This window comes from Elephas maximus, chromosome 2 (genome assembly GCF_024166365.1).
Source record: "Elephas maximus indicus isolate mEleMax1 chromosome 2, mEleMax1 primary haplotype, whole genome shotgun sequence".
Lineage (NCBI taxonomy): Eukaryota > Metazoa > Chordata > Mammalia > Proboscidea > Elephantidae > Elephas > Elephas maximus.
In genome coordinates this window covers 176,118,746-176,145,555 of record NC_064820.1, presented here as the reverse complement: position 1 = coordinate 176,145,555, position 26,810 = coordinate 176,118,746, and the positions used below count along the sequence as shown (strand labels likewise).

General features: G+C 42.7%; 1 protein-coding gene across 1 annotated transcript; it reads left to right on the top strand.

Annotated features, from left to right (window-relative positions):
- Positions 1 to 7,811: 7,811 nt before the first annotated feature.
- IL12B (interleukin 12B) lies at positions 7,812 to 25,158 on the top strand. The gene is made up of 8 exons (XM_049858775.1): positions 7,812 to 7,911; positions 12,977 to 13,064; positions 16,595 to 16,870; positions 17,446 to 17,563; positions 19,496 to 19,713; positions 21,528 to 21,685; positions 24,020 to 24,151; positions 25,041 to 25,158. Exons 2-7 carry the CDS (start codon positions 12,977 to 12,979, stop codon positions 24,149 to 24,151), a joined length of 990 nt encoding a protein of 329 aa, XP_049714732.1. The 5' UTR covers positions 7,812 to 7,911; the 3' UTR covers positions 25,041 to 25,158.
- Positions 25,159 to 26,810: the final 1,652 nt, after the last annotated feature.

The window sequence follows — 26,810 nt, the reverse complement described above, 5'->3', positions numbered from 1 at the left end:
CAACGTCACTGCCTCCTGGCTTTTCTGTTGCCCCCTCGTACACTGTGAGCACATTACTGGTGGAGACTGTGTATATTTGACCCTGCCATGGCACCTGGCACAAAGTAAGTACTCAGTAAATATTTTGTCAAATGAAAATTAATTAATGAATTAAAGCAACAAAATAATTGTTGAAAGTTTGCTGTGTTTTAAGACCTATAATTGCTGCATTGGAAGACCAAAGTCTCCCCTGGCAATCAACCATATTCCTTTTCTGCATTATATAATTTTAATAATAGTTACCAAGTGTTGATCCACCTTCTATAAGAAATATACATCTACTCTGTTAGTAATCCTGGCAAAGTTCCTGGCTGATGCAGTTAACACACTTAGCTGCTAACTCAAAGGTTGAAAGTTCAAGTGCACCCTCAGAAAAAAATGCCTGGTGATTTTCTTCTGAAAAAGCAGCCATTGAAAACCCTACAGAATACAGTTCTATGCTGACACACATGGGATTGCCATTAGTTGAAATTGACTCAACGGCAACTGGTTTTTACTTGTAGTCCCACCTTATAGATGAGAAAACTGAGGCTCAGAGAGGTGAAGTCATTTACCCGAAATCATCGAACTAGTAACGCAGAACTGGGACCAAACCAGGGGCGGACGGGGTCAACTTCAGGGTGTCTATGACGGCCTGCCTCCTGATATAATCAAGGCTACTGCTTTTCCTTTTTGCTGAATTTCTCTGGCCTCCCAAATATTACAGAGTGCTGTTTCATCATCACTGGCACTTAGACAGCAAACAGGCGAATGCCTTAAGTGTAAACTCATTTGGTGACTAATCACCCACTACCTTGCCATGTTTTTTCTTTGGCATTATGTAATTTTCATGCCTTGTCAAGTCTACCCGACCCAAGCACAACCTGTTAGTGGCAATGCCGAAGTCTTATGATTCTTTCTAACGCCCAGGGTCTAAAGTAACAACATTTTTCGCCTAGTAAAGAACATAAATAAAATTAATTCTACCTACCTGCTTTTTATACATTTAAGTAAAATGACTAGAAGACCATCACCAAATCTGAAGATACTGCTTAGGATAGCCCGACTTGGATGTGTGGGATAAGCAACTTTCACACCGCTGGGCTCAGGTCAAAAAAAACAAACTCATTGTTATAAGTCAATTCCGACTCAGGAGGCACCTCAAAAAAATAGACACATTTAATAAACTTTGTGCTGTTAGATTTTTTTTTTTTCTTTTTTGTTATGGACATGAGTTAATTTCAAAAGTACCATAAAAAATAAACATAGATAAATAGGACTTTTAAGTCAAAATTTAGAGAAATTGACACGGCCAGAGATCAGGGGTGAATAGTTATCTTTCAGAGCGTGTTACACCAAGATATGATAAAAACCCTGGATGGACATAAGTTGGGAGTGACTATGAACCGTGAAACAAAGTGTGTCCTCAAATATAGTCCCATATCAACAGTCACAACGGAGGATGCTCCAAATTGCAGGCCCTGATTTTTGACCGAACTACTGCTTGCCTGGAAAATTCTGTATGTTCCAAGATGAACAATTCATGGAGTCCCTGGGTGGTGCAAATGGTTGAGTACTCAACTGCTAACTGAAAAGTTGGTGACTCAAACCCACCCAGAGGTGTCTCAGAAGACAGGCCTGACAATTTACTTCCAAAAGGTCACAGCCATTTAACACCCTATAGAGCAGTTCCACTCTGCACACATGGGGTCTCCATGAGTCAGAATCACACGAAGGCAGAGAATTTGTTTTTGTTGTTACTTTTAACAATGCATTCAATAAATGCAGGGGTGCCCAGCTAACACTCAAGAGTTGTTTGCTGATCTGAGCTGATACGGAAAGGGGACCATCAGGCTGTAGATGATAGTGCTTCATCCAAAATGCCTGCCCTTTCCAGGTCACTCCCACCTGGCCTTGTTGTACCTGTCTCTACTAACAGCAAGACCAGACCAAATGTTCCCACACCTTTCTAGCATAAACACCTCACCTCAGCAATTCTTCTCAAAGCCTAGGACACACCCACTTCCGTCCGGTTGCCTATACACCCTTTCCTTTCACTGGGATTAACATAAAATTGCATTCAAAGAGGAGAAGGAAATGATTCCCACAAGTGAATGGCAAAATCAACGTTGAAGTGGAGGGTTGGTCTTACTCTGCAGCCCGTCCAGTCCAGCAGGCTGCAGATGCTCACCTGCATGATGAAACTCGGGAGTGACTGCATCTATACCAACCTCTACCTGCATGCATGCCATGGGCCAGGGATGAAAGGATGATATTGTAGAAATGTGAGTGGAGTCATCATTGAAGGAGAGGAGGCTAGGCAAAACATCTCAAACCTTTAAGAATTAAACTGACTTTAGGAACCTTTTGCAAAGTATTAAAACAAAAAATATATGTATTTATTTGAAGGGAACTTGAAAAATTGAGTGAGACTACTTCAGGTAGTCAGTCTTCTGCCTCCAGGAAACACCACACCTAAGCCAGCTGCTTCTCCATCACCACCCACAAAAGTACAGCATTTCAGCAGTGACCTGGCAACTTACATCCCAGAAAAGAGTTGTATTTCACGAGCACACTCAATTATATTTGAAACATGAATCATGGTCTAACCTAAGTCTGATTCTCAAATGCAAATTCCTAGCTACTATACTGCCCTTCCTGTGTGCTTTATTCATCTTTTTTTTTTTTTTTTTTCTCCAGTAACATTTTTTCCTAATTAGGAAAGTAATGGATTTTGGAAAATTTAGGAAATATAAAGAAGAAAACAAAGTTCACTCACAATCATACCTTTTAGAGATACACTTATATTTTTGGTGATAAATCTTCTAGTCTTTTTTTCTGTAAAATCACACATCTCTGACATGGCAAGTAGGAGCTAATACCAACGCTTCTAGACTAAACATGTTCTGAAAGTACTGTCCACTATGGGGAAGAAGCCTTGGTCCTCTTTATCCATACAATCGCCATATTTCTTCACTTCATGAGCAGCACTAACCACTTGGGATCACCCATCAGGAGAGGCTCACCTATGAAGGAGACCTGGTACACAACACTCTTTACCATCGATTTCCACCTTGTTGAAGTAGCCAGTAGCCATTCCCCTGAGATCATGATCCTTTCCCTTCTCAGGGGCAAGCCTAATTTGACTTAAAGTTTCATTGTAAACCCATTTTCCTTGCCAGTGATTGGTTTATGGGTGGCCAGGGACTCTTGAGGAGAAGGCTGTAGGGGCTTCTGGGAGAAATTATTTCTTTTTAAGAGACACTGATCACCTGTGATGACTTGCATGTTGCTACAATGCTGGAAGCTATGCCACCAGTACCTTAAATACCAGCAGTGTAACCCATGGTGGACATGTTTCAGCAGAGACAGACTAGGAAGAAAAGCCTGGCAATCTAATTCTGAAAATTAGCCAATGAAAACCCTATGGAACACAACAGAATATTGTCCGATATAGTATGGGTGGCGATGGAAAAGCATCTGGCTTAGGTGTGGTGTTTCCTGGAGGCAGAAGACTGACTGCCTGAAGTAATCTCACTCAATTTTTCAAGTTTCCTTCAAATAAATATATATATATATTTCGTTTTAATACTTTGTAAAAGATTCCTAAAATCAGTTTAATTCTTAAAGTGATTGAGATGTCTTCCCCAGCCTCCCCTCCTTCAATAATGACTGCAATCACATTTCTACAATATCCCTGGCCCATGGCATGCACGGAGGTAGAGGGTGTCAGATGCAGTCATTCCCGGGCTTCATATGCATATGAGCATCTGCAGCCTGCTGGGCTGGACTGACTGCCAAGTAAGATCAACGCTCCACTTCGATGTTGATTTTGCCCCGTTCTTCTTCATAGAGTCCAGCTTCTTGAATTATTTGCTTAGCATACAGATTGAATAAATATGGTGAAAGGATACAACCCTGATGCACACCTTTCCTGACTTTAAACCACGCAGTATCCTCTTGTTCTGTTCGAACAACTGCCTCTTAGTCTATGTACAGGTTCTTCATGAGCACGATTAAGTGTTCTGGAATTCCCTCTCTTCACAGTGTTATCCACAATTTGTTATGATCCACACAGTTGAATGCCTTTGCATAGTCAATAAAACACATGTAAAAATCTTTCTGGTATTCTCTGCTTTTAGCCAGGATCCATCTGACATCAGCAATGACATCCCTGGTTCCACGTCCTCTTCTGAATCCAGCTTGAATTTCTGGCAATTCCCTGTCAATGTACTGCTGTAATCACCTTTAAATGATCTTTACTTGTGCATGATATTAATGAAATTGTATGATAATTTCTGCATTCAGTTGGATCACGTTTCTTGGGAATAGGCATAAATATGGATCTCTTCCAGTTGGTTGGCCAGGTAGCTGTCTTCCAAATTTCTTGGCATAGACGAGTGAGCACTTCCAGTACTTCCGGCGCTGCATCTATTTGTTGAAACATCTCAATCAGTCATTTGCAAAGCCAGATAGACATAAATACATAGAGAGAAGAATCTAGAGTAGATTTTAGGAGGATACACACCAAAATGTTGACAATGTTTACCTCTGGGAGCAACACGAATCAGGGCTTCAACTTTGTTCTATGTGTATATGTATTGTTTGAAGCATTTATAACAAGCATATATGCAATGTATTGCTTGTGTAATTTTTTTAATATTTTAATTTTAAAAATGACATGTGGTGTGTTCTTAACTTGAATCTTGTACTAGAAGCTCAGAGCATTCTAGAAAAAAAAAGTTTTTGTGGTCAAAAAATTCTTCAAGTTATTTTCAGTTTCTAGGGGGATCCTCTCGGTCTCACAGCTCAATCCTAAATCATATCAACCTGGCAGCTCAGCTGGCCTCCTGCTCATCAGCCCGCCTTCCTCTCCCAAAGGGGGATCCACAGGGAGGTCACAAGCTCTGATCTAGTATGTCCGAGTTCAGGGTCTAGACTGTGAAGTGGAACAAGTGGACTAACCTGCTGTGTGAAATCAGGTTCCCAGGCATTCTGCTGGCATTATCAGAGTTCTGGTTGGCCTTGTGGGATATCCAGAGATGAGTAGGGCATACGATCTGCCCCAGGCAGCAGAGTGCTGTGCAGGTTGTGTATCAAAATGCAGCCCCACTTTGGAATCACCTGTGATGCTATTGAAATGCAGACTCCTAAGCCCCACCCCAGGCCTACTGCCTCACAATCTCCGAATGTGGGCCCACCTCAACCCTGAGAACCTGAATTTTTTTTATTATATGCAGATAAAGTTTGAGAACTACTTCCCAGCAGGTGAACCAGATTCAACAAAACAGTTCCACGGGGCCGAGATGGGCCAGGTGCAGGTTCTTTGTCATCTAGGTTGCCAGGATGCTCAGAGGCAAATTTGAGGCCCAGCTGTGTGGTTTCCTGACTGTGAGAACTATAAGAAGCCCTATCCCTGACTCCCCTGATTGTCTTCACAACAATCCCGTCTTCTTCCACTCCTCTTTTCATCTTCAGTGTCCCCTTGTGAGCTACCAAAAGACTTTCTAGGATGTGACAGGATAAAATAAACAAATACAGCCACTTATTGAGTATTTAGCCAGGATGCTATGCTAAGTGCATCACATTGTTTCTCAATGAATTTTCACAGCAAACCTAAACCAGTTTTACAGATTTGGGGAACTGAGGCTTAGAGAGATTAAGTATCTTGCAGAGTAAGTGTTAGAACCCAGGTCTCTGAAATTCCAGAGCTCACCTTTTAAAATCTGCTCCTTGTTCTTGGGGTAGGTGAACAGTGGAGGCTCCACATTTTTCACATAGAACAGGCCCTGGGTCTACAATCTGAGTGGAAAACAACAAGGGGGCTTGCGTTGAAGCTTCTTTTGTATAACTACCGCACTATTTTTACTTAGATTTTATGTTACAAATCAAAATGTTTTAATTTTCAAGATGATTTTATTAACACGTTTTTTTAAAATATGTATGTATCTGTGGGGCACAAAAGGGATTACCTAGAGTGTCATAAATGAATTGATGAATCTATTTCATATCAATTCCATATTGTTACGCTTTCTGTCCAATGGCTTTTGATGACTGGTTGAGGAGAATGAATACATGTTTATAAAAAGACTCCCCCACCCAAGTTGGGTCATATGTATGTAACAAAAAAAAAAAATCAACCTGTGGAAGGGCTCCTTCTTCAGGTCTAGCTCCTCTCCCCAGGGACGCCCCGTGCTAGATGCCAAAACACATACAAAGGGTATCATATGATGAACATACAATACAACCTGCTTTGTTGACTTAACAAGATGTCTTGGATATGGGATGTTTGTTTTGACTTGTTTTTTATTTGAGAACTTCAGTTGTGCTTGAAGCCTGGGAGGCAAAGTTTTGGGAGATCAGGAGGACAGAAGTGAGAGAGGACGCTCTGAGCTGGAGCACAGGTCGGAAAACCAGCGGGACTGCGGAGCGTGGGTCTGGCCCTCCTAGGGGAAAGAAACGGAGGGAGAGAGGAAGTGTGCGGCTGGGAAGCTCCGCCACTCTCGGCCGGGTTTCCCGTTTCCCCCGCTCTGAGACTGCGAGGAAAGTTGGCGCTGAAATCTGCCCCCTCCTGAAACCCAGCATGGCCCCAGCCCCCGCCCCAGGAACTTCCCCCCCGAGGGGCCGGCGGGCCGGGATGGAGAAGTCCGACTGCGTGGGTGCGCTCCCCAACCCGGTCGCCGCGCGGGGAGCACCTCGCAGCAGCGCCCTCTGTGGGCGGCTCTGAGTACGGCTCGCATCTGTCTGCGCGTCAAAACCAAAACAAACCCACTGCCATCGAGTCCTTTCAGACTCACAGCGACCCTATAGGTCAGAGTAGAACTGCTCCATATGGTTTCCAAGGCTGTAAATCTTTAAGGAAGCAGTCACATCTGTCTCCCGCGGACGGCTGGGGGGTTGGAACTGCCTACCTTTTGGTTAGCAGCAGAGCGCTGGGTTATGTATGTTCGTGTTCACGCAGAGGGCATGGGGGTGGAGGTAGGGGGCCTAACACCTGTGTGCACCTTTGCACAACTCTTAGGAATTTTAAATTCCCCTAGGACAGATGTGCCTTTATTCCGCTCATTCTGTACATCTCCGTAGTGCTCCTAGAGCCATAGATTTGTGTGCAAATGAGTGTGAGGATCCAGTCTGAGTGCCCAAGGTGTGCCTGGAGTGTGGCACGCGTTGTCTGAATGTCTGTCAGTGGATTTTTAACTTTTTGCTCTCGTCTCTATGACGGAGTACCTATGTGTGCAGGCTGTGTCTTTGCACACATTCAAGTCTTAATGTACATTTTCATCATGGTTGTAAGAAAATACGTGTGTGTGTGTAGTGCAGGTTTCTGAAATCCAGATGTGAAAGGAATAATGTGGAGGAGGAGGGTCCTCCGGATATATTAAACCTTTTGCCCTTCCTCCCATCCCTAGAAGCATGGATTTTGCTCCCGGAGCCTCTCCATGCAGTTTCTCCATCCTGTCATGAACTGGGCCTCCAGCCTCTCACTGGCCTTCCTTCTTCCTCAGTCTGAGGCTGCTTGCCACTGTCCCTACACACCTTGGCCATGATGTAAACTGAAGAAATCAACAACCCCGTCGCCTTCCTTTTTTCCCCACCCCAAAGTCATTTCCTCTTAGTTCATTACCTGGGATTTTGATGTCTGGGTTCCCTCAGCATTATTGATACACACAGAAAAAAAAAAGAACTGCTTGAAATTCCCCCAGAAGGTTTTGAGAGGTTTTTTTTTTTTTTTTTTTTTTTCAGTGTTGCTGTGTTGCAACTTGGAACAAGTCAGTTTCTAGTTTGGGTTTCCATCATAAAGCTTGGTAGGAGTAGGGTATATAATAAGCTCAGCAGTAGCAACAGCAGCACAGCTCCAGGCCCAGCAGATCCTGCAGCCTCCCCAGAAGCAAGGTAAGCACCTCTCTAGCCCCTACCACCCATTCCCATGAGCCTGCAGCTGTCCAGGGGTGGGCACCCTGTCTGTGCTAACCCCTGTGCCTGGCAGACGATGTGGGTGGGTTCTGGATGTATGCCTAGTGACTTACCTCCTGGGACACTAGTAAAAAGTCACTACTTTGGGGACCGATTTTTTTTTAAAAAAAAAAAGCGTTCATGGAAAAACTGAACTAATAATGATTATATACCATGGACTGTGAACAAATACATATTTTATGAAAAGTTTGTTTTTTCATGCTTTGTCTTGTTTTGAAGTTGCATGCATATAAAAGTATGTTCCTAAATATTAATAGCCATTAGTTAAAGGATTGTATGGAGTTAAAGTGAAGGGGGCTTGCCTGAGTATTTTAAACCTTTAAAAAGTCTGTCATGCACTCCTTAAAGTAATTGAATTTGTAATTCTACCTCATAACTGAATCTTACAGAGCATATTTGCTCCTATATTTGTGATGGGTTTAATAGTCGCTTTGATATCAACCAGCCTGACTGCTAGATTATCCTTTGCGGGGGGGATTAACTAACTTTGGCCTCATTTTAAAAATGAAAAGCGATTGTCCTATTTAAAACTAATCCCTGGAGAGTTTTAATATCTGAGAGACTAGGAGAACCTTTACTGTACTAGAGTCTCATTCCTGCCCAGGTAAATTATGCACGATAACAGCATGATCGGGTTAAGATATCATTTTAACAAAGAGATTACCCAGCTGACAGCCCACTTTTTTCAAATAAGGAATTTCAAGATATTGGGAAGAATTTTAGTTGCTTCTTAGAGTTAATTTTACTGGGATCTGATCTTTTATGATTTTTGTACCTACATTCATTCCACACTCATGAAATCCCTCTAGAGTTTCTAGTCTAGACCCTGAGTATAGAGTGGCAAACAATACAGACATGATCCTTGCCATCAGAGAGCTCAGTCTGGTGGGGAGGAAAAATATCAGACAAGTAACTATACTACTGCAATGTAGTAAGTGCTATGAAAGGAAGAATGGGCTCTGTGAGAGCAAGTAGTCAGGAATTATCCCATTAGCTCCTCACCACAACAGGATGCCCATTTTACAGATTCAGAGTGTAGGGCTTAAAGAGCGAATTGCCCAGGATCACACAACTAATGAATGGCAGAGCTAGGATGCCAACACAGGTCTCCCTGGCTCTAAAACTTTCCATGTGCCAGTCACATCACCTGTGACTATGTCTTTTTGTTTTTCAATAATAATTATCTTTTCTAATTACAAAGATAACACTTGTTCAGTATAAAAACAAAATAAAACTTAGAAAACAGATATCCACCCAAGTGTCACTGGCATACCCATATTGGCAGCAACCTTAGGGAGCCTTAACATGCCAGCGGGGTGGGAATGACTAACCAGAGGACCCTGTGTCCCTCACTCATGCAAGCATTTCAAGAATTTAGAAAACCTCTGAAATTTCAAGAAAAAAAAATTTTTTTAATTCTCAAGACTCAAAACTTACCATGCCAAGGAAATGTGAGCTGAGGGATATAGCTCCCTGGTACCAGCTGATTGTCCAGAGAGTAACAGAGTAACCAAATGCCGCCTCTTTTTTTGTTTCTCTTGGTTTTGATTAAGAGGTGACCCACCACGATTTTCACCCTTCCAAGTGTTCTGTGGTTTAAAATGTAAGTGATATTACTACAATGTGAGTTGCTTCTTATGACCATCACCAGGGCTCTCTTTACTTTGATGAGCAGTCACCTGAGATCATTAAATGCACCTGAGGCCTAGAGATGACGTGCTGGGCGCATAGCCAAAGGGAAATCCCCGGCATTAAGAGAATGTAAAGGAATTGCCAAGAATCTCTGTTGTCTCCTGTCTCTGTTCCCGTAGTGCAGACATCTGGGTTTTACAGCCCATGTGATCCCATTTCCTCCATGAGCGTTTCCCTATAGCCAGGCACTATTTTTTTTTTTTTTTTGGCTATCTATTATGTTCAAAACAGAGAGATAATAAAATTTTTCTTTATCTCTTCCTGATTAGTTTGTACAAACTAACAGGATATTGATTGCCTTCTATGATATCCTTATGTCACTGCATACTTCCAACAACCCTTTAAGAGGGATATCATGTTCATTTTGTAGTTGAGGAAGCTGAGGCTCAGAGAGTAACATGCCTGACACCACACAGCGAATGGTAGAATCAGATTTGAAACCTATGCCTTCTTCATTCCAAGCCTATGAATTTACCATCTGTTGCTCTGTGCCAGCTAGTCCTTTGCTGCAGTCATAACTTGGACTAATGTGTCCCTAAAAGCTCCATGCTAAGTGACAAGAGCACTGAGTTGTGTACAGGAAGGCTTGATTTCCAGTCCTGTCTCTGTCTCTCATGAGCTTTATAAGGGATTAATGGATATGAGGGTCCTCCTAGGGTTAGCGGAAGTTCTGATACAGCTGTCATCTGTCAATGCTTGGTCACACCAACCAAGGGATGCCCATTTTTAAGGTATTTGGTTGAAACTTTTGAGTGTTACTCTTTATATGATTTAAACCAGTGGAGACCATCTTCCTGCAGAACATTGGTGCTCTTCAAGATAGATGGAGGTGTTTCCAACTGAAATTAAATAATCATCTCTACCTAATTGGCAGGTGGGGAAAATGTTAATGAGTACAATTTTCACACTATAAAAATTTCCATAAACCCTGGTGACTTAATTTAGACTGGATTTCAATATAAGATGGTGGATGATTTAGGATACAGTCATGCCTTTGATTACTTCAGGATTATGTATCATTATTTTATGATCTTCTCCCAAAGACCACCTCCATTTTCAGGGGCTCTGGACCCTGAATGGAAACCCTCGTGGCGTAGTGGTTAAGAGCTACAGCTGCAAACCAAAAAGTTGGCAGTTCAAATCCACCAGGTGCCCCTTAGAAACTCTGTGGGGCAGTTCTACTCTGTCGTATAGGGTCGCTATGAGTCAGAATCGACTCAACGGCAATGGGTTTGGTTTTTGGACCCTGAACATGTTTGAGAATGATTTAGGAAATAATATTGGAGTCATTATTCCCTGTCCTTTTTTTTTTTGAGCATAGAGAATGTGACCCAGCTGGAGCTGGGCTCACAAGGACTCACGAGGACACATCAGCTGGGCCCTGAGGTATAAACACAATAGATAGGATAATCTTGGAAAATATCTTTTAGGGAATCTTTCACCTAGGCCGAAACACAAAAGACCTTCCACTCTTATCTTTTTCTATTAACATTTAGTGAATAGAAATTTGCTGGACCAATGAGGACCCTCCTGACTGTTGTTACTGAAACCTGTACCAGTGATTGTTAAGAAAGACAATTCAAAATGTAGGATCACAGTTTCTAGCCAATCTGTGAAAAGGTGAAGCTTTCAATGGTTTTGCCCATCTGTAATGTTAATGTATACTGATGACTCTGTAACCTTCCTTGGACTCGGGCAGACATGGCTGTGGCAGCATGCCTGTCCATTTTCTCACTTCTGTCTAGTCTGTAATTTCCTTGGACTTGGACAGACATGGCTATGGTAGCATGCATGTCCGTTTCCTACTTCTGTCTATTTTATGATATTCTCCAGACTTGGGCAGACATGGCTGTGGCACCATTCTTGTCTGTTTTCCCATTCTCGTTTATTCTGTAATATTCTCTGGACTTGGACAGACGTGTCTCTGGCAGCATGCTTGTCCGTTTTCCTATTCTTGTTTATTCTATAAGGTTCCTTGGACTCAGGCAGACATGGCTGTGAAACGTGCTTGTCCGTTTTCCCATTCTTGCTTACTCTGTAACATTGTCTTGGATTCGGGCAGACATTAGCTCTGGCAGCATGCTTGTCGGCTTCTCAACTTTTGTCTTTTTGAATTTTGAATATATGCCGAATAAAACTTGCTTTTTGCTTCACTAAACTTTGTGATGTTTTTTCCCCTACAACAAGAACTTAAGCCAGTGGTTTTCAAAGTGTCGTTCCTGGACCAGCAGCATAGGCCTCACCTGGGAATACTTCAGAAATGCAGATTCTTAGGGTCCAGCCCCAGACCTACTGAATCAGAAACTCTGGGCATGGGACTCGGCAATCTTCATTTTCAGAAAGCTTCCAAGTTTCCAAGTGATTAAGATGCACACTCAAGTTTGGAAACTACTGGGTTAGATTATGTGGAAGGGTAGTAGAACTTTGAGTTTGAACAATTGCGGTGTAAACAAGGAAAGAAACAAATCTCTAAAATGAAGGCAGGTGACTGGTTGTGGCCAGAACTTGAAAGTTTGCATCTGAATGAACTTCCCATTCCTTTAGCCTTGGGTGTCACAGCACATACTTCCTGGTGAGAGTGATTCAGATGTGTGATTTAAATTGAGTGTCAGCATTTAGCACGATGACTTACTACATATTTGTTGAATGAAAGTATTGGTTCCTAGAAGGTAGGATCCAAGTAAAATTTTCTCTACTCCCATCTGTTCCTAGCCCAGCACCCTTTACATACCAAAAAAAAAAAACAAACCCAGTGCCGTCGAGTCGATTCCCACTCATAGTGACCCTGTAAGACAGAGTAGAATTGCCCCAAAGAGTTTCCAAGGACCGCCTGGTGGATTCGAACTGCCAACCCTATGGCTAGCAGCCATAGCACTTAGCCACTATGCCACCAGGGTTTCCCACCCTACTAAATAAATAAGTGCTTAATGCTAAACCAGACAAGTCATGTTCCTTCTCTGAGTCTTAGGTTTTCACCTTAAAAATAAGAGGATTACATCAGACAGCTATTCCTCTAGCTCCAGATAGTCTATGATTCTCTATCTGGAGATGTTCTTACCCAAAGACTGGTGTGTAGGGTTGTAACACATTTAGTATTAACCTGATTGCAGAAAAGAAAGGGGAAAATAAAGATTAAATTCAATGTGCATAGAATGTGTATATGGTTCCCAAAGGTAACTGAAGTATTGACATTCTCTCCTTTTTCTTCTTCTTCCCTTCTGCTCCTCATCTTCTCCTCTTCTTCCTCCTTCCTCTTCTGCTGCTTCTCCTCCTATTTCTTTCTCTCCTACAGATGCGTCATCAGCAATTGGTTATCTCCTGGCTTGCCCTGGTTTTTCTGGCATCTCCCCTCGTGGCCATATGGGAACTGGAGAAAGACGGTAACCAACTTTTCTCTTTATTCCCTATGAAGTCGTGGGATTCTAATTCAGGACTCTCGGGCAGGCCTTGCTAGGACATCAGACTGAATGGGCAGCCACCCACACACTGGAGTCATCCTAGTGAGAGCCAGTGCTCTGGGGAAATGGAAGGCTGTATTTCCTGCTTGCCGCTCTTGAGGGTATCTATGTTCTTTGATTTTTACATTGGATGCCAAAGGAGGTTTTTTGTGGACTGTGGTGGGAAAAGAGATATGGATTTTGCCAGTATTGTTAACAACCAGCTATGTCATATGATAAAATTCCAAAGTGGAGGATTTAAACAGAGTAAGAACTATGTTCCATCATCTCCCACTTACTGCCCTCTTGGTTGACACTGTGATGACTTACCTCTGACCAAGCACTTTGGATGAAAGCATAAGATTTAGGCTCACCGTGTCTTGGGTTCAAGTCCTAGTTTTGCCAGTTATTGGCTGTGTAACCTTGAACTGGGTCACCTCTGAACCTGAGTTTCCACACCTGCAAAGTGTGGATTACAAAGTGACACCTACCGCATGGATTACTAGATGTGTTACTGAATGCAGAAGATAACAGATGGTGAAGTGAAAGTAAATATTAGCTAATAGTATTGTTTGATTGTTAAAAAAAGTATGTCTCTGATGAAAAAAAAAGTCTCTGATGGCTCAAGAGAAACTATTATTACAACAATCAACAAAAAGTATGAATAGAATAGATGTTAGTAGACTAAGAGATTCCCTCTATCCTTCTAGTATCTCACACTCACCAAATATGCATTAACTGATTACTGGTTGTTCTTGAAAGACTTCAGATGTTCCTGAGTGAAGCAAGCGTAATAATGCTGATAATTACTATCTGTAATTATGTAATAATAATAACAACAATAATAATTACTATTTACTGAGGACAGATTTCATTTAAGTCTCACAACACCCATATGAAGTAGAGACTACGCACATCCCATTTTACAGATATTGAAAATTAAGGCTAAAAGATTAAGTAACTAAGGACCCCTGGTGGTGCATTTGTTAAGTGCTTGGATGCTAGCTGAAAGGTTAAACCCGCCCAGTGGCTCCACAGGAGAAAGACCTGGCAATCTGCTAGAAAACTCTATGGGGCAGTTCTACTCTGTCACATGGGGTCACTCTCAGTTGGAATTGACTCGATGGCAAGAAGAAAAAAAGAAAGCCATTCAAATAAAAGAGTAACTTACCCAAAGTCACATAGCTGTCTCACTTCAAAGCCCGTACACCTAAGTCTTTGAAAAGTATTACAAGAAAGACATGAAGCAATTGTTTCCTATGTCCTTGGAGAACTGAGCAAGAGAAAATAGGTAAAAATTAAAGCTGAAGAGATCTCAGCTGATGATCAGAAATAATGTTTGGATAGTCAGGAGGGTACACCACTGAACTAGATGCCTGAAAGCAATGTTGGACCATTTCTCCATTCTCAAGGGTGCCAAGAAGACAACAGACCAGCCACCCACCCACCCACAAGGATTGGAGATTTTTAGACCCTTTTTGGATAAAAACAAAGCATGATCCAGATGATGGTAACAGATCCCTTCTAACCCTGGGAATTTTAGTGAGCTCAGAAATCTTGCCCCTTGCATATTTAACCCCTTAGTTATGTCTGATTTGGTAAACCACGAAAATTCCAGAACATCTATGTGAGGAACACTAAGAGGGCTTGTGACTTTGGAGACAAGATGATGAACAAAGAAGCCAAGCCCTAGGTTATAGATGATACTCATCAGGTTCCCTATTGCCGTTGTCTTCCTTGCCCTGGACAAGGGTCTTCTAAACATTCCGAGCCTTAGTATTAACAGGAAAATAGCCATGCTATTCATTTATCTGCAAGACAAAGGAAAACTAGAGGAAACCAAATACGCTACATGGCCTTATGTCAACACAGCTACTCATTTCCGAAGAGTTAGGCCTTAAAAGTTTTTTACCTCTTATCTTTGTTCCCCATTAAGCAGTTATAAATCCCATCTGATGCAAGGTGAGAGCTTTATATTCCACAGTGCTTTATACTTGGATGCCAATAACAAGAGCCACAATTTATATTGCATTTAAGGGCACTGCATTAAACTATTATATGAATTAGCTTATATGATCCTCATCCCTACCTTCTAAAGCAAATACTAATATCTTCCCCCGTTTTAAAGATGATATTGAAGCTGAGAGTAGTTAAGTTTTTTACCCAAGACCACAATGCTAGAGCTAAATCTAAACTCAGACGTACCTAAGCCCAAAGTCCAGGCTGTTAACCACCCTGGCATTCAAGTTTGAGTGGGCATCAAAATCATTTGGAGGAATTGTTAAAGCACAGATCCCTCAGTTCCATCCCCCGAGTTTCTGATTCAGTAAATCTGGATTGGGGCTTAAGAATTTGCATCTCTGACAGATTCCCAGTAGATTCTGAAAATGATGGTCTGGTGATCACGCTTTGAGAACCAATGAATATCCTATTCATTTCATAATCGATGTGTGAATAAATGAATGAATGAATGAGTGAACACATCTTTGATGTGACGAACTCTTTGGAATACTATACTAAGCCAGCTCCCAAGTGCCAGTTCAGATATCAAGTCCAGTGCAAAGCCTAGAAGTCAGAAGGTTTGAGATGTAGCACTTCTGCTTCTAACTTGATGTGACCTTGCTTAACCCCTGTATCCTCCTCTATAAAACAGGAAGACTAAGCTCTACTGAACTGCCTCCTAAGATTGTAAGATGGCTAACTAACACAGAGAGAATGAAAATCTCCATTGATGAGTCTTCTGCAGAGGAAACTAAATCCTTAAATCCCCCTGGAAAGTTGTAGAAGGGTTCGTCTGTGCTGTTGTCTGATCCTTTGGTCTATGAATAATGACAATAGCTTATATTGAGCTTACCACATGTCAGGTCCTGTGCGAAGTGTTTTTATTTTTTCATTTAACCCTTAAAGCCAAACCTACGAGGTAGACACTATTATTATTGTCATTTTACAGATGAGAGAACAGAGGATCATAGTGATTAAGTACCTTGCCTCAAATACCCCAGCCGGTTAATGGGGGCAGTATTCAGGCCTGGTCAGTCTTTCTCCAAATCCTGTACTTTTAACCACCATGTTATTCTGGTAAATACTGTGCTCTGGCTTATCCCATAAAACTGAAATTGTGCTGGAAGTTTCTAATCTTCACTAGAGCTTTGACAAAGAGCTCTGTGCTGTTTGCATTGTTCAGTGTATCAGTTCTTTTCCATCTTCCAGCTAATCAAAGGTTAATTATTAAGGCAACCTGCCAGTTAATGAGTCCACAGCAGGTATAAACTCTTTGCTTCTCTGTTTCATGACCTTGAGCTCAAGCGGGGCCTAATGCATTCCCTGAGGCCATCTCAGCAAACATTTGCCTAACACTTGTTATGAGCAAGGCTCTATATGCTTAGGCAATGGAGATGCCAAGATGGTTCACAAAGCACAATTCCAGAGTTCATAGAGCTATAGTCTAGTTCTCCACTTTTTGTGCTTTTCAGTTTATGTCGTAGAGTTGGACTGGTACCCTGATGCCCCTGGAGAAGTGGTGGTGCTCACCTGCAACACTCTAGAAGAAGATGGCATCACCTGGACCTCCGACCAGAGCAGTGAGGTCTTAGGCTCTGGTAAAACCCTGACCATCCAAGTCAAAGAGTTTGGAGATGCTGGCCGATACACCTGTCTAAAAGGAGGCGAGGTTCTGAGCCATTCACTCTTGCTGCTTCACAAAAAGGAAGACGGGATTTGGTCCACTGATATATTAAAGGACCAGAAAGGTAATTCCATCCCCTTGGATAATGTCAGTGTTCTCTTTTGCTCCATTAGTGACACCAAAATAAAAATTAGAGAAAGGCAAGACCCAGCTAGCATAATTAATGAGTTAACATCAAGTCCCTTACTGAAACCACCCAGAATCTTCATTTTCCTTTGCTTTGCTAGACAGCTTTGGGTTATCAACCATCAAAATCTCCTGTTGGGCGAGATTTATGTTCAGCCTGGATGTTTTCCCTGAGGTTCTCTTTAAATAACAGTAGTATTATTGAACGGCTAGTGGAAATTAACCAATGTGTGTTGGTGTGTTAAGTCAACACTGACGTGATAACCTTTGGAAAAAATTAAGACTACCTTCCTGTGATGTGTTAGGTGTGTATTACACCCTATAGAATCAGCATCTTATTGGACACTCCAAAGCCTGGCTAAACTACCCATCAGGGGAACAGCCTTATTTTCCAAGGAAATGAACAGAAGAAATTCACACTCGTGCCATTGGGTGGCCCGTGATTAATTACGATCAAAATCTTTCTGAAAGAAAACCTCTAAACACTGAATTTTTATTCTTTGTCAAATCCAGAACCCAAAAATAAGACCTTTCTAAAATGCGAGGCAAAGAATTATTCCGGACATTTCACCTGCTGGTGGCTGACGGCAATCAGTACTGATTTGAAATTCAGTGTCAAAAGCAGCAGAGGGTAAGTGAAACCCATCTGGCTTCTCAACATTTTGCTAGAACTATTTCGTTAAAAAAATAAAGGTGACCTATCAGTGACAAACTCAAACGCAGAATCTTTCAAGCCTCCCTCTCTTGCCCTAAACTGAGGAAAGAACATGGAGATTTAAGCCAACTGCCTGAACAGACTTACCTGTTAGACAGGATATTCTCAAGGTCTGAGAATAGCCTCGCTGTGTTTGAAGCCACTCTCATCCAAATTGCCTGGAAATGCTTCATTAAGGTTCATAGCACCATGGGGAGGGATAAACGGAGAAACAGAAGCTCCGAATGACTTGCCAAAATGGCGCCATCAGTCAAAAATAGAAACAAGAGTTCTAGGGCATAGATCGTGGAAGCTCTAAAGCTGACTCCCAAGCTCTGTGATCCCACCACAAATTTTCCCATGGCCACCTCAACTCCTTTTTCTTCTACTAATGCCACTCATCTGAAGCTAAGAGAGCAGAGTTCACTGTTTGTCCAATGCACTTGGACTTTCCCTAAGAAACCAATTTCCATGGAGAGAAGACCTATGTTTTTGCCCATCTATAAAAAAAAAATTTTTTCTTTTTTTTTTTTTCTATGGGACTCCCTTTAATCACTGTCTAAGTTTCTGAGACAATGTAGGATAATGGAGCAAATCCTAGGCATTCATCCTGGCTTTACCGCCATTTCACTGGGTAAATTAACCTTTGTGATATTGTTGTTGTTGGCTGCCATCTAGTCAGCCCCCAACTCATGGCGACCCCATGTGTTACGGAGTAGAACTGCTCCATAGGGTATTCTTGGCTGTAATCTTTACAGAGGCAGATCAGCAGGCCTTCCTTCTACAGAGCCACTGGGTGGGTTCAAACCACCAACCTTTAGGTTAGGAACGGATAGCAAACCACTTGCGCTACTGGGGCTCCCTATATTAACCTTTGGGGGGGTCTCATTTCTCCATTTTTAAAATGATAACACTTACTAAAGAAACACTTGTACAAGTGCGCAAAGACATAGGTGTAAGTGTTCATTGTGGCATTTTTGGTAATCGACAGGGGAATGGTGAAATAAAGTGTGGAACCTTACACTCTGTAGCAGTCATTAAAATGAATAACCCAATCTATATGTTTTCATGTGGAGACCTCCCCATAATTTGTTCAGGGGCAAATAGATGGTTATAAAACTATATATATAATTTGAACCCACTTCATAAAAAATAAGACCTATGTGTATGTATAGAAAGAGATAGATACAGATAGATAAAATATGTGTATATAAATATATACATGTAATATATGATTACTTTGAATATTCATTGGAAAAGTTCTAGAAGGCTACAGGAAGCTATGAATGGTATTTCTGTCTGGAGAGTGAGATTATGAATAAAAGGAGGTACATACACATTTACCTTTATATACATCTTTATCATTTTATTTTTTACGATTAGCATGCATTGATTTTTTAATTAAAATAAGAAAGATGACTTTAAAATTTTAATAAAGGGATTGAACCAGGGGCTCTAGATCTAAAAATTTCCAGAGGCATGTATTTGCATAGCTGTTTCCAAACATTTGTGCCACCCCTGAAGCTAAGCTTGTTCTTGTGGGGAAGGCAGTTTATTACCCCCTGGGGACAAGTCAGACCAGTTGGAGGAGTTTTGTCCTCAGAGAGCTGTCTTACCTGCCTCACTGGCTGCAGTCACGAGGAACTCACCCATGAATGGTAACTAGTATCCAGTTGCCATCCAATTGACACCAACTCACTGTGACCCCGTATGTGTCAGAGTAGAAGTAGATCACCAGGCCTTTCTTTCAAGGCTCCTCTGAGTGGACTTGAACCACTAACCTTTCAGTTAGCAGCTGAGCATATTAACCATTCTCACCATCCAGGGACTTCACCACAAATGGGTAATATACTATTTCTTTGACTTCAGCTCCTCTGACCCCCAAGGGGTGACATGTGGGGCAGCAACACTCTCTGAGGAGAAGGTCAAAGTGGACCACAGGGAGTATAAAAAGTACACAGTCGAATGTCAAGAGGACAGCGCCTGCCCAGCCGCTGAGGAGAGCCTGACGATTGAGGTCGTGGTGGAAGCTGTTCACAAGCTCAAGTACGAAAACTACACCAGCAGCTTCTTCATCAGAGACATCAGTGAGTTTTGGACAATTATATGCACTTAATAAGGATCAGTGCTATTTGTCACATGTTCACTATGCCCCAAGCACTGGGATAAGGGGTTTATCTGCCTTACCTCTTTAATTCTGCACCAAAAAAAAAAAAAATACACACACACACAATGGAGATACCATTACCTGCATTTTAATGAGGAGGAAATTGAATCTTAGAAAGATTAGCAGCTTGCTCCAGGTCTCCCAGCTAGCGATTCAGACCCAGATCTGTCCACTAGAAAGGGTAGGCTTTTGCTACAGTCTGTTCTGCTGCCCAGGTCCCTTCCCTTATGAATCCAAGAGCTCTTCAAGCATAATATTCATACTGAGAACTAGGGCTTTCCTACTAATTGCAATTATTTCCAGCAAGTCTCTCTCTAGCATTTGAAGAGAGACTCCACGTTAGAATATAAACTATTTTAAACTGGACATCTATTTCTTAATTAGCAGATATAGATTTTGCCATTTATCATTCCCTTTACCATTTACTCATCGAATAAGCATTATGACATAAAGCAGGATAGAGCCATGGAACTTTCTCTAGTATTTGTGGAGTGTTTGCCCTTGGTGGGTTGGGGAGGACAGGATCTAGTTCACATAGCATGGCCAGGAAGGAGATGAGATTTAGCTGAGACCTAAGAAAAGAAGGTGTACTAAGAATAGAGGGAGGAATTTTACAAAGCACCTACTAGATACTGTGGTCTTTGTGTGGTGTTGTATTGGGTCTAGTGAGTCCAACCACTTTCTATAGAATGTCTCCCCCTCTAGAAAAAGATAAGGCTACTTAGGATGGAGTCTTTGTGGTACTCACTGCTGTATCCTGCATATATTGTCTAGTGGCTAGCACAGTGGGTTCTCAGTAATTATTTATTAAGTGAGTGAAGGAATGAGCATAGAGACAAGTGACTATAACTGCTATAAGGTAAGTCAGGGCAGATGCTAGGAATAGGCAAAAAAGGGGTAGGAAGTGGAAAGTCTCCCACCTCATCTATGTTTGGTACAAAAAGAAGGCTGGACCACAGAGAGGATGGTCTTTGATGGCATTGCCCAGATATGAAAGTCTTGCTATCTCTGAGAATCTTCTTCCGAGCACCAAGCAGAGGTGGTTCCAGTGCTAGGGATCATCTGATTGAGGGAAGGGGCCACCAGAATGCAGAGATGAAGGATTCTTGGGATCAGTAAAGGGCGTGATGATTGATGAGGGCTGCCTTCCACAGGCATGGTGTGAGGACCAGCAGCCCGGGTATCTCATGTTTGCCAACTCAGCTTATTTCATTTACCCAGAGATAGTTATGGTCCAGGTAGTTCAGTGACTAGACACCGTGGGCACCATGGCCCCACATTGTTCCCAGTGCCACCAGAAGGTAAGAAGGATGCCCTCACTGCCTGACAGATGGCGAAAGGTATGCCATCAGCCATGGAGATAAGGAAAGCATGAACAAGAGTGTGTGGCTGGCTGGGGGGAGTAGGGGGCATTGCTTTCTAGGCCCAAATCTCAAATATGAGAAGTGAAGCCCTGAGGATCCTCAGTTTCCTAAAGTTTTAGAAAGATTTGCATGTATTGACCTCATGTAAGGACTTTACATAGTAAATCTCATTTTATCCTTACAACCACTTATGGGGTGGAAACCACCATCAATCCAATTTTCCAGATGAAAACTGGTGCTCAGAGAAGTTAAGCAAGTATCCTGTGGACCCACAGCTGGTAAAAGGTTGAAGTGGAATCAGAAGCCAGAACTATGTTACTCCAAAGCTCCATTAGGAAAATAAAGGCTGTTTCTCTATCTTCTTCCACAGTCAAACCCGACCCACCCAAGAACCTGCAGCTGAAGCCATTAGCGAATTCTCGTCATGTGGAGGTCAGCTGGGAGTACCCTGACACTTGGAGCACCCCACATTCCTACTTTTCCCTGACATTCTGCATCCAGGTTCAGGGCAAGAACAAGAAAGGAAAGGTAAGATGTGATTCATATGCAGTGTACTCTGTGGTCAGGCTTATGCAGGCCCCCATCAGAGAGGAGATGAATGACGATAATAACAACTAACTTTTCTTAGTACCTTCTGTGGGCCTGGAGCTGTACTAAGGGTTTTACCTGTTTCATCTCACTTAATTCTCATAATATCCCTACAAAGGCAGGCAGTATGGTTATCACCACTTCACGAATAAAGACATTGAAGCTCAGAGAGGTTAAGTGACTTATCCAAGGTCACTCAGCTAGGAAGTGACAGAGCCAGGACTCAAACTCAGTGGGCCAGACACAAAGGCCTGTCACCCAACCCAGTATAGTTGACCCACCCAGTATAGCTGATCATTAATCCTTGCACTCAGAATTGGTCCTCAGTGAATATAACTGATGATAGAACAGTCGTGCTATGTCTCAACTAAAATGAGTAGCTCAGCTGTTCCAGAGATGGTTAACTTATTTTCTTAAACATAACGTTAGGACTTACATAGGCTAAGACAGTGCCTGTCAAACTTTCTTCCCTTAGGACTCCTTTACCCTTACAAGGTCCCAAAGGCACTTTTACAGAGCCCTAGCACTCCTTGGACCCCAGTTTTAAAATCATTGTATATAGGCCTTATGCAGCATAGCATTTGGCATGTGGTAGAAACCCCGTGATACAGTTGTTGTTAGCTGCTGTCAAATTGGCCCCCAACTCGCGGTGATGCTGTACACAATGGAATCAGTCCATTGTGATCCATGAAGTGTTAATTGGCTGATTTTCAGAAGTAGATACCAGGCCTTTCTTCCTAGTTTATCTTAGTCTGGAAGCTCCAAGCCTCCACTGACAGGGGGTGGTAGCTGCACATGAGGTGCATTGCCCAGGAATCAAACCTAGATCTCCTGCATCCAACTCCCCAACCCCACTGCTGTCTCATAGTGACCACACAGGACAGAGTAGAGCTGCCCCATACGGTTTCCAAGGAGCACCTGGTGGATTCAAACTGCTGACCTTTTAGTTAGCAGCCATAGCTCTTAACCACTATGCCACCAGGGTTTCCAAAACCCATTGCTTTCGAGTTAATTCCAGCTCATAGCAACCCTATAGAACAGAGTAGAACTGCTCCATAGAGTTTCCAGGGAGTGCCCAGTGGATTCAAACTGCTGACCTTTTGGTTAGCAGCCGTAGCTCTTAACCACTACACCACCAGGGTTTCCTGCCTGGAAGTCAAGAATTCTACCACTGAACCACTGCTGCCCTCCAGTGGTTCAGTTACCCCTGGAGATTTTGGCAACTTGGGGGTTTTGCCTAAACATTATTTAAAAATCTTGATAAGTGCCTTCCCTACTTAAAGCACATAGTATTAATAGGTAATATTTATTAAGCGCTTTTTCTGTGGTAAAGACTTTGCTAAGAGTTTCACATGAGTGTTACTTTTAATTTTTACAACTTTTTTATGAGGTGGCCAGAAACCCTGGTGCGTAGTGGTTAAGAGCTACAGCTGCTTACCAAAAAGTTGGCAGTTCAAATCCACCAGGCACTCCTTGGAAACCCTACAGGGCAATTCTACTCTGTCCTATAGGGTCGCTGTGAGTCAGAATCGACTCAATGGCAATGGGTTTGGTTTTTGTTTTGTTTCGTTTTTTTATGGGGTGGCCATTATTATTATTACCTCCATTTTATAAATAAGGAAACTGAGACATAAAAAGCCCAAGATATTTTCCTGAAGTCATACAGCTAATAAGTAGAGATGTCAGGATTTGAACTCAGGTTTGTTTGATGAAAAGATCAGGGTATGGTATTTCTGAATACCCAGGGAACAGCGAAAGCAAATCTTAGTCCCCACATCAACTTAGTCCTGGGGTGGTGCGTATGGGGTCTCTGGGCAAGGCAGTTGCGTTAGAAAGATGAAAGCTGGTCCAAAAGATTTCTCTCTCAACCAGTAACCAGCTGCCATTGAGTCAAGCCCAACTCATGGTGACCCCATGTGTGTCAGAGTAGAACTGTGCTCCAAAGAGCGTTCAATGGCTGATTTTTCAGAAGTAGATTACCAGGCCTTTCTTCTGGGGCCCCTCTAGGTAGACTTGAACCTTTAACCTTTGAGTTAGCAGCCAGATACGTTAATCATTTGTACCACCCAGGTGCAAAATAGAAACATAGAATCTGTGTTTAGAGCTTCTGCCAGTAGGTGGCATAAGCTCTACGCCCTCCCTGTGAATTGCAAATGTGGTGTCCGAAGACCAGGGTGTGATTGTTTGGGGAGGTTGGGCTTTGCAGAGCTATGCCTGACCTGCCTCGTGACCATGTTGCCACAGGGCACTAACAGATTGCACTGTCCTTTGCAGAAAGAGAGACCCTGCATGGACAAGACCTCGGCCAAGGTTATCTGCCATAAAGACTCCGAGATCTGGGTGCAAGCTCGAGACCGCTACTATAGCTCCTTCTGGAGCGAATGGGCATCCGTGTCCTGCAGTTAGGTGAGCAGGCCCTCAAATCCCAGCCCAGACCTGCACACTCAGTGTGCCTGGGTGCAAAGCAATGGTGGGGGAGGCTACAGTAAAACACTGGGCAAGTGGGGTGCTCTGCACACAGTCACCAGAGTCAGAAATATACATTTGTTTACTAATAGGCTTTATTTGATGCCTATATTGTGCCAGGCACTGCACTGGGCACAGGGATACAGGCGTGAAGAAAACAGACATAGGTCCTTCCTCCTAATTGTTAGATGCCATCGAATCCATTTCGACTCATAGCAAGTTCACGTGACACAGTAAAACTGCCCTATAGGGTTTTCTTTTTTTAATCTTTACAGAAGCAGATTGCTGGGTCTTTCTCCCGCAGAGCCACTGGGTGGACTCAAACCGCCAACCTTTTGGCTAGCAGCTGAGCACTTAACAGTTTGTGCCAGCAGGGCTCCTAAAGGGGAAGGCAGAAGCAGAAGAGAGAAGTGGGCAGGGGTCAGAGAACGGAGGCGCTGCAAGCTGGTTGCAAGAGTTAGAAACTTGTCCTGGGCGCATCGGGGAGCCCCTGAAGGGCTTTAAGCAAGGAAGTGATACAATCAGATATTCTTTAAAGAAAACGCTCGAGAGCACCTCCAGCAAGCATGGTATCAGCCCAAATTCTAGGCCACAGAAAGAAGAGCCAGGCCCTTTGACATGCTGTGGTTGTTGTTAGGTGCCATCCAGTCGGTTCAGACTCATAGCAACCTTATGTACCACAGGAATGAAACACTGCCCAGTCCTGCGCCATCCTTACAATCCCTCTGACATGGAATCCCCCAAGACCAACTTCCCAGGATAAAGTTGTGGGTGAAATATAAAGGTTTGGTGCTACAAATCTCACCCATATTTTGCCATTCTTTTTTAGGTTTCAATTCCAGGAGGAATCTCAGAGGAAAAGTGGAAGCTCTCAGGCAGAATTTTTTAAAAGATATGATGGAATAGACAAAAAAAAAAAAAAAACCTTGTTTATCTGATTTGCTTTTGTTGAGGTTTATAATGCTGTCTGCTATATTTTTATATCTAAATACTAAGTGCCCACTGAAACAATCAGCTAATTTATTTATAGATTTACCAGCTCTCAGGTTGCCACTAACCTTCATGCTATTTTTAAATATTTAAGTAATTTATGTATTTATTAATTTATTGCTGTTATTTAACATTTGTGTGCCAAGATGCATTGTATGTTTCTCAGGACCCGATCCAGGAGGCACAGGCCCTCCTATGCAGAATGTGTGAGTTGAAGTGTTATTGATACTGACAACTTTTCAAGTGAGGCTGCGAACGCATCGGTTTTATGACATCCAGTGAGAACACGATGTTCTGATGTGAGCACGGGCATATCTTTGTGATGGATGGGAACATAAGAGATATTGAAATACAGACATCAAAACACGAACCTGTCTGAGGGGGGCCTGGAGAAGGATATGTTCATTCCTGTATCCATGAAGACCTCCCTCCCTCTTCAAGTGATACAGATAAAACAACCGAGGGCCACTTGCACTTCTGAGCAAGTTTATTCTTTGGGCGCCTGAATTTGGAAAAGAACTGAAATTGAAATCAAGCTTCAGCCTCCCTGGTGGTCCCCGCCCTCACCTATCTGTAAGGCATAGGAAGGTGACACAAAGACACCTGAGAGAGTCAAAAGAGCTTATAATTCAAGAGGGAGAACAGGTATACTTGTGGCTAAGGACATAAAGTTGTCAGAATTGCAGGTTGCTTCTTAAGGGCCACGGGCAAAAGTCGACAGAGATGTGCAGAAAACGATGGAGAACCGCTTACTCATCAGCCCAAGGGAACCTGATGTGCGGATATGACCAGACAGGACCAGCCACGGAGGTGCTACTTTAAAGTCAGAATGTGCTTTCTGTAAAGCGATTGCATGTGGTTTCTATTTATTTATTTTGACATTTCCGAGGCTGAACTAATAAAATATAACTCTTCTTTGCAATATCATTGTGGGCTTTCTCAGCTGACTCTAGGATCCTGTTCCCAAGTTTCTCAAAAACCAAACCCGTTGCGGTCGAGTTGATTCCGACTCATATCGGCCCTAGAGGACAGAGCAGAACTGCTGCCCCATAGGGCTTCCAAGGAGCAGCTGGTGGATTCAAACTGGCAACCTGTTGGTTAGCAGCCAAGTTCTTAACCACTACGCCAGAACTGCCCTTCCTTGAAGTGATTTCCTCCCCAGTTTTGCAGAGTTGCCTTTTCACTTTATAGTATTTGCAAAGTCAGTGTCCTACTCAGCTCAGGGAACGTCCTTGTAATCTGACCAGGAAACTCTTTGCAAAGGAGCTGAACTGCAGTTTGTCCTCTCCAGGGGTTGAATGCTCTTGCTTCCTTCACCTTCTGTCCTGGAATCAACTCCACTGGTTTCCCCAAACCAAAACCAACCCCATTGCTGTCAAGTAGATTCCAACTCATGATGACCCTATGTCTTACAGAGTAGAGCTGCTCCATAGGTTTTCTTGGCTGTAATCTTCACAGAGGCAAATCATCAGGATTTTCTAACGCAGTGCCCACTGGTTAGAGTCGAACAACCAACCTTTAGGTTAAAGCCTTCCCCCCAGCATTGTGAAATAATACTCCAACCTGGTAGATCCTTAGGCATCCCCTCCAGTAGGTCCAGCTCTGGTAC